General features: G+C 58.8%; 1 protein-coding gene across 1 annotated transcript; it reads right to left on the minus strand.

The window, feature by feature from the left end:
• Window positions 1–3,956: 3,956 nt before the first annotated feature.
• On the minus strand, window positions 3,957–7,143 carry CCL19 (C-C motif chemokine ligand 19). The gene is made up of 4 exons (XM_076362468.1): window positions 7,086–7,143; window positions 5,798–5,921; window positions 5,385–5,481; window positions 3,957–4,853 (listed from the first exon to the last, which is right to left on the minus strand). The coding sequence occupies exons 1-4, from the start codon at window positions 7,141–7,143 to the stop codon at window positions 4,833–4,835; spliced, it is 300 nt and encodes a 99-aa protein (XP_076218583.1). The 3' UTR covers window positions 3,957–4,832.
• Between the last annotated feature and the right edge of the window lie 1,127 nt (window positions 7,144–8,270).

Below are 8,270 nucleotides of genomic sequence, written 5' to 3' on the forward strand. Positions count from 1 at the left end.
CTGCTACTGTGCATAAAGAGAAGATGAGTGCATCTGAGGGCAGAGAGGTTGGGTCCCCCCTCCCTTTCCAAAGGGTGCTCTGAGCCTTGGGATCTGGGCAAGGGTGCGCCCGGCTCAGGGTTGAACCTACACTGCCATGAGCTGTAGCACCTGCAACTTGTAAAAGCACAGAGCTGAGCCCTACGTGGGCACAAGGGTCCCCATATCAGACAACTTCTGGGTTCAGTTTGACTCCAGGGACCCAGGCCAGGAGAAGCACCCTGGTCCCATGCTCCAGCCCTGGGGATCAGACCCAAGAAGCCAGACCACAGAGGTGCAGGCTGGACGATACCACCGGGGAGAGTCCAGCTGCAGAACGAGGGCAGCAGGGATGGCACCGGCTCCTGCTCAGAGCCCCACAGCCTGGCCAAGGGTGCTGGTGTCTTCCCACAGGACAAATCTCAGCAGAAAGTGTCCAGACATGCAGCACCGGTGATGACATGCTGGGAATGAAAGGGGAGCAAGGAGGGGCCTGGGGAGGAGAGTTGCCAGGCCTGGATCCTCTCCATCACCCACACATGTTACTGTTTAGGCAAGAGCAAACAACACGATGGGACGAGGCTAAAGGGGCTTTTCCTCACCTGGCTTCCCACCCTTCCCAACCGTCCACATGTCCCATCTCCTCACAAAAACCCGTGCAGGTCCCTGAGTCCCTGCCAGCTGGCTCCGGCACTGGTGCCAAGGGAGCTGTGCCCATGGAGAGCCACCCCTTGCCTTGGCACCAAGCAGAGGAGACCACCAGCACAGGGGACAACTGGCCCTTGCACTGGCAGATGTGCCCAGGGCACATTCACAGCTCCTGTGGACTCCTCCACACCAGGCAGCGACATGAAGAGGCCGTGTTCGGGCTGCGCGAGGGGGAACAGCTTTTAGCCCCTACAGTGCTGCTCACCTTGCCGGCGGGTGCAGGCGGGAAGGGTGCAGCTGGGTCCTCCCCGGTCCGTCCAGGACCGACATGTGCAACACATGAGGGATGCTGGTGATGGAAAAAGCTCCCGTACACCATCTCTTTGGAGGCAAGGGACAAAACCAGTTCCAGTAAAGCCCACAGAAGGGGTATTGTGGCACCAAGTGAGGCCAGCTTAGTGTTTCCCTTTGGTGCCCGCTCTTGCTGCAGAGAAGCAGAGGGGTGCTTTTGCTATTGACTTTCAGTCCTACCTCCTGGCTGGGAATGCCCATGACAGGTCAGACCCTCGGACTGCAGCAGACTGTGCCTGCTGTGTCTTGTGCCCCTTGAATGCAACCTGGGAAGCATCCGAGACAGCTTTCACCGTGCCTGGGAGAGGCTGGAGTGCTCTCATGATCCCAGCTATGAGACCTGGCAGCCCAAAGCATGCTCAATTTTCTTGCATAGATGCAGCCTTGTCTTTCTTTCCTGGCCTTGTGCGCGGTCACCAAGAGAGCTGTTTTGTCAGCTCCCTAGGAAAGCTTTTCAGTTATAATGTCTTATGATTCCACAACATGTGAAATACAGGTCCCAGGCATGGATAAAGGACTGCAAGTGATTCAACCGATGCTCCAGAACACCTCACACCAAAGTGATCCCTGCACATAGCCCCAGACCTACTGAGGGCATGTCTGCATCGTACTGCAACAGATCCTGATCCTGCCCCACCAACCCCTGAGGATGCAGTGAGGGTAGGCAAAGAGTAGGAAAAACACAGCTGGGGAGAGAGAAACAGGAGGACTTGGAACATTTTTTACTGAAACTAGCTCTTGGCTGGGACTCGAGGTTTTTGACATGGCAGTGACTAGCTGCTTTCTCTAAGGAAAGTGGCTGCTTCCCTCTAAAGAGATCATTGACATTCTGTATCAGAAAAACTCACTCCGTAGTTTACGAAGTACTGAGCCCTGCTGGTTTTGGACAGATTTCCAGGAGTCGGGCTCTGGAGTAGGGACAGCTGCTGCAGGGCTGGAGGAGGGACAGCCAGCCAGGACCACATACCTGGCCTGGGACAGCATCTCCTCCTGTCTGTCACTGGGGGGTACGGCCAGCCTGCTGCCAGAGCTGGGGCCTGGCTCACCACCCCCTTGAGAGCCACGAAAGACAAGGACCTGGCAGGGATCTGTGATGAACGGCTGCATTGCTCCAAGGAGGGTGAGTTTACTGCTCCCAGAAGAGATGGGAGCCACAGGCTTTGCAACCACGCTCTTACAGGCAGCTTGGCCAAGCAGTCCCTCAAACCCTGATGGAAGTAGAAAAACCTGCTTCCAACATCCAAGAGATCGGTGCAAGCCCCTTCTCCCTCAGCTTTCCAAGGGACTGGGCCAGGACACCATGCTCTTTGTTAGGGTAGCCTCTGGCCAGGGATGAACCTCATGCACCTCAGGCTAAGACCCTCCTGCAGGCCCTGTCCTGCACAGGGACCCGCACCAACTGCAGCAGCTCAGCCCCAGTGCAGATCCACGCCAAGCATCCCCCTCCTCCCCAGCTGCGGCCCCTCGCGGGTCACCGAGCGAGTGGCAGGAAGGCTTCTGCCCAAGCAAGCACCGATTATCCTCCTTTCCCACTCACGCTGTTTGTCTTGGCCTCTCTTCCCATACCAGCCTTCCTCCTCTGCCTCCTGCTCCTCGGGATTGTATTGCTGGGGCTGTCACTAAAGTTAATGAGCTGGATCAGAGCTGGTGCTCTGGGAAAGTCACACCAAGAGACAGACAAGCCCAGGGCGTTGCATGTGCACAGATACCAGGGAGGAGGACCTTGGAGGGGGGAACACCTGAAAAAGAAACCCAGACCACCAACCAAGGGAGCCAGCAGACCAGGGGAGGAAAAGGGCCAGGGCTAAGTTTGCATTCAACAAGTCTCAGCAAAAGCCATCAGGTGCCTGGACATCCCCTGGCTTGGACAGCCCAGCTGCTGCACCACCATGGATGCCATCCCCCGGAGGCGCTGGTGGCCACGTCCCTCCCACCTTCAGGAACAGTCCCTGGGCCATCTCGCTCCCAGCCTGTGCCCAGGCTTGCTGGCTGGCACCAAAGCCTGGCCAGGGACAGTGTAAATAATTTAACGATGTGGACAGTCACGTTTGACACTGTGGTCTTTGAGGGGAGAGCACAGTGCCTGGCTGTTGACCGTGCAAACCCCATTCATGCATGTTCGGCCCATGCTTCACCTGAACAGAGCAGCTTTGTTCAAACATCGCATGGCGTGGGTGAAAGGGCAGTTCCCAAGGGGACATAAGGCCACTTTGGGGCAGCAAGACCGTAGTCCTAGTGCACAGACCCAGGAGACAGATTCACACAGATTCACCCAAGGCTCGGGAGGAAAATGGCCAGGTACTCCCAGCTCATTGGCGATGAGGGGCAGGAGCTGGTGGGCTGCCCTCCATGCCATGTCCATGGACGTGCACAGGAGCAGGTGTCTTCACCTGCCTCCATTTCCCCAAAAGCTCTTTCTCCTCCCCTGCACCCCAGCTGCTAGCAAGCGCCAAACTGCCAGGGCAATTGGCAGACCTGATCGGCCACGCTATGCATCAGTTTCCCTTCACCGCAGGGACAAAGCACCTGTTCCCGCAGCTCTTCACCCGTGCCCCACACTCCTGCAGGAGCTGAAGACCAGGGAGCCCCAGCCCGGCAGCCGCACTGGTGGAAATGAAGTGGTTTGGGCTGGATGATGCAATACTGGAGTGCTCCTTCCCACCCCATCTCTGCAATACAAACCCCTGGGGACCCAGTCTGGCAGCCTGGCCCAGCAGCACAGAGCAGGGCGCCCGCCTCACCACAGTGCTGAGGGCTCCCAGGAGAGACCTGCAGCCCAGCTGCTGTAGAAAGTGTCCTTCACCCCTATGAAAGCCCCTTTCCCCCCCTTGCACCCCAGCGCAGCCCCCTTGCTGCTGCGGCATCGCAGGCAGCGCTGGCTGCACGCCCCACACTCCACGCTGGCCTTCGGGCTCAAACACGAGGCAGGCCAATCATCTGCTGGCTTTTCTTTTTATTTAACAGAATCACAGCACAATAAAAAAAGAGAGAAAAGAAGCAACTTACACCCGTAGTTGTTGCATTGAACAGATCTAGCAGCAAATACCTGAGAGCAGCGCGAACACTGCTCGTGCATCCTTGCCCAGGCAGGAGCATGGGGCAGGCTTTGAACACGGTGGCAGCTGGGGGACCAAGAAGGGGGGCAATGTCCCAACAAGGGCCAAGGGCAACATCACTGCCCGCTCTGCTGCCGCCGCATTACTGGCTCTATTTCTACCTGTGCAAGGAAGGGCAGGAGGGGAAACGGTGCAGGGAATTCAGGGTGTGAGAGAGGAACCGCATCGGCCACGCTCTGCCCAAAGGCATCTAGTTTGTGCTCAGCGAGGGAGAAGCACAGTGCATGGCCGGCAAGGAACATCTCCATCCCTCCCCTCCATCCCCACACTATCCCATCCTGGCAGCCCTTCCCAGGGTTGCAGAAGGACTGCAGAAGGCTTGGGGCTGACAATGGAAACCAAAAGGATCAGACTGGTGCTGGGGGTCACAGCTGCTGCACCGCAGGGAAGGCTGACAGCCCCCCCAGACTCATCTTGCAGAACACTTCATCAACCAGCTTCCAGGCTGTGAAGGCAGCAGAGGCTCTGGTCCAGCAGCCCCCAGGTCAGCCCCACGCAGGTTGCTGGGTCACACCAGAGACAGAGGGAAGAAGAGAGAGCAGGCAGGGCTCTGCCCAGCCCCGCACACTGGCACGAGTCCCGAGGAGGGTCGGCCCCATGGCTGGAGGTGGAAGCAGGTCAGCTCCATTAGCTTCAGATTCACAGCTGGGAGCCAGCCCTGCTCCAAGCGCTGGGGCTGGCCACGGGCTTCTTCAGAGACTACTTACTCTGGGGTTTGGCCTGAGGAAGTGAAAAACCCAGCTGTGATGAGTGTGATCCTCGGGGCAGGAGCCTCCCCAGGTTCTCTTCCCCATGGTCAGTGTGGTCACTAAGGGGTGACTTCCCCTGGCCAAGCCATGGTGGTAAAGCAGGGACCTGGCAGGGCTTGCAAAGCACTCACCAAACTCATTGCAAGCCCTCCCTGTGAAGGTGCGCAAGTTGCAAACTCCAAGCTTGCAGGGCAGAAGTGGGGGGGTTTGCTCCCGGTGCCGTTTGCTGTAGCACCTGCTGGGCTCAGCCCAGGGTGGCACTGGGTAGGCAACAGCCCCAGGGCCGCATTTGTTTGGGGTGGAAGAGGGATTGCAGAGGAGCCAGACTGGTCCCAGTTGGAGGGAGGAGGGATGGAGACTGAGACAAAGTATCCATGCCTCGATGGAGCATGTCCCAGCTGTTCCCAGCAGCCCAATCACACCGGGAAAAGCCTGTTTGGTGGCAGATAAACCCACCCCCAGGATGCCCTTGTTCCCAGCTGAGCACAGGGCTGGCTCTTACCTTCCTGGCAGAGCTGGCGTCCAGCTTCTCTTGGAGGCGAACCACCCACGGGGCTTGGAGGGGGGCACAGAGGCGCTTGCCTTTCATGGTGATGAACCTGCCAGGCCCATGGGAAAAAAACAAGATGAGGTGAGCAGGACACCCCAGGGATGCTCCAGCTCTCAGCCGCTGCCTCCCTCACTGCCCTCCTCCATCTCTACCTTGGGGTGACTTTCTTCCCTGTCTTTTGTCCCAAGGTTTCCCCTCCCGGCAGGTCTGTCCTGCTCCAATTGAGCCTCTGATCTCCACAGTCTCTTCCACAACCCTCCCTATTCCCTCACCTCCAAACCCAGCTCAAAATCCCTCCTCCACCCTGCTCTGCCTGCCTCTCCGCCGGGTCCGTCCCTTGGCCATCACCACCCTGGGGCTCTTACACAGCAGCCGGGATGTTGCAGCCATCCTGCACCAGCTGGAGCCGGTAATCCTGCACTATCCGCCGCGGGATGGGCGTCTCCCTCGTCCGCAGGCAGCAGTCAAGGACGTTGTTCCCGCCGTGCACTGGAGGAAGAACACACCATGCAGTCTGAGGTTGCTCTCCCCAGGTCGGCTGCACCTTCACCCAGCCTCCCCAGAGGGTGCAAGGGCTGCAGGGCTGCCCCGGCAGAACAGGGCAGGATGGTGCCCGCCAGCGATGCCCTCGCACACTGCCCCAGCTGCACACACAGGCAGGAGCTTTATTGCCCCCATGCCCCAGTGCCGGGAGCCCTTTGCCTCCTTCCAACAGAAAGCAAAGGAGGTGAGAAACAGCAGATTGGTGGAGGGCAGCCCTCCTGCATGCCTGGGTCCCCGCCGCACCCCCGGGGCCAGCGCCAGCACCGGCAGGCAAGCAGGGCAGGATGGGAATCTTCACCCCGCCTCAGGATGTTGCAACGCTGAAGACGCCCGTTCCCAAAGGGCTGGGAATGGCCTCAGCTGTATTTGCTGAAGCAGTCCTGGGTTTTGCAACTACCCCATCACCAGCCTGTCCTGCACTGATCAATCCTGTGAGAGCTGAGGGACACAGTTGTCTGAAAACTTCTATGTGGGGTTGGGGAGCTCAGTCACCCTCCGAGCAAATGCTGTATTCGCTGTTGCCCATCAAGGCTGGCAGTGCCCAGGATGCTTGTAACCCCAGGCAGCAAGGTGTGGTGCAACACCACAAGGTGTCTGGACTCCCCAGCTCCCCGCAGCAGAGCAGAGGGCCTGGTGTCACCCACCCAGACAGCTGTCACCTGTGCAAACCCCGTGTTCAACACCAGGAGCCCCTCAAACATGGGTTCTGCCCTAACACACACCTTCCCTCCTGCTCCCAGCCCTGCCACTTGCCCGCAGGCTGCCCCATGCCAAAGGGTGCCAGGGATGCTCCCCTGGTGTGCTGGGGAGAATGGGACCAAGGCGATCCTAGCCCAGTGTGCATAAGCTGGGCTAGGGCACTGGGAGGCAGGATTGCTCCACGGCCTTTCCCAAGCTCAGCTTTCCAGCCCCAGTGCCCTGCAGGCTCCTGCCTGGCCTTTGGGCAGGACCAAGTCCCTCTGGGACAGGTTACAAGCAGAAGACGCAGGAGGGCTGCGACAGAGCCCCAGCCATGGGTCCCTCTAAAAGTCTGCTGGAAATGCAAAAGAGAGCAAGAAACTGGATCCTCTCCCTTCCGCAAGAAAGGCAGCCTGAGAGGTTCCCTCTTACCATTCAGGATGTGTCCCAGCACCAGAAAACTGAGGCAGAGAAGATGCAGCCGCTGCATTTTGCTGCTGAGTCTGGCAGAGGATGGGCTGGAGGCGATGATGCTCGAGGCGGGAGAGGCGAGCTCTGCACAACTTCCCTGCACTCTGCTGCTGGTGCTCTCTGCTGCCTATTTATCCTTCCAGCCTGTGGCTTTCACTTTCTTTTGGAGAAGAAGGGTGGGAAGTTGCTGGATTTTAATCTTTGAGCAGTTCCCGAACATCCCAGCTGCTTCCCCTGCAGCCAGCTGCTCTGCAGTCCCAGAGCCAAACACCCTCCTGCCCTCTCCGCTGCCAGCACCTGGGCCACAGGGGCTGCTGGTCAGGGCCAGAGCAGCTCCAGGGTCCCTTCACCCTGTGAAAGCACCCCAGGGCCCTGGCAAGCACATGGGGGGGTCTCACCCCATATATTTTTCAGTCCCTCCTCCGAGACATCTCTGGGATGTTCCCATTAGATATTGCATAGGCTCAACCCACTGATGCTGGGGGGGGACAACTTGCCTCAACCCCATTTTTTGGGTATATACCAGTACTGGTGTGATGCCTGGCTCCCCCTGAGGCCCCCCATCTGGTCGCAGGATCCTGGCTGTCTCCTCCTGCCCTCCCCATTGCCTGGGGGGGTGCATGTCCAAAGCTGGTGGATGGAGGAGAGCCCAGCCAGCATGCTCCACTCCAGGGCCACGATCTCACATGCCAAAAGACAACCCGGTTTCCAGGTGTCCCAGCAAATGGGCTCAGGGCCAAAGGCAGCTACAGAGCTTCCTGGAAACAGGTTTTCTCAGCACAAGAGCAGAAATTCCCCCCGAAGCCTGTATGCACGGCACGGGGTGCCAGCAGCTCACCAGCTGTGTGGGCACTGCAGGGGGTGAAGACCAGCACTCCTGCTGCAAACCTTCGCAAGAGTGCAGGGACAGGGGCTATTTCTCCTTGGGATGGTGACTCACCACCGTGCCACCTGCGGTGATGTCCCTTAACCAGCCTGCTGCAGCCCTGATACGTACCATGCGGGATGCTGACAGCAATGGGGCTGTGCAGCCCAGGGAAGGAATGGTGAAGGGGGTCTCACTGCTGTCAGCAGCTGCCTTGTAGGGGTTTGGAGAGGTGCCAGACCCAGGCTCTTCTTGGAGGGGCCCAGAGACAGCATGAGAGG

This window comes from Aptenodytes patagonicus, chromosome Z (genome assembly GCF_965638725.1).
Source record: "Aptenodytes patagonicus chromosome Z, bAptPat1.pri.cur, whole genome shotgun sequence".
Lineage (NCBI taxonomy): Eukaryota > Metazoa > Chordata > Aves > Sphenisciformes > Spheniscidae > Aptenodytes > Aptenodytes patagonicus.

Bases quoted from the DNA above. Each gene is read 5' to 3' on its own strand.
- CCL19 (XM_076362468.1), bottom strand. From the start codon at position 7,143: ATGCAGCGGCTGCATCTTCTCTGCCTCAGTTTTCTGGTGCTGGGACAC. The intron at 5,922-7,085 runs GTAAGAGGGAAC...TTCTTCCTCCAG, and splicing joins GCTGGGACACATCCTGAATG to TGCACGGCGGGAACAACGTC. The intron at 5,482-5,797 runs GTAAGAGCCCCA...TGGGCCTGGCAG, and splicing joins TGCAACATCCCGGCTGCTGT to GTTCATCACCATGAAAGGCA.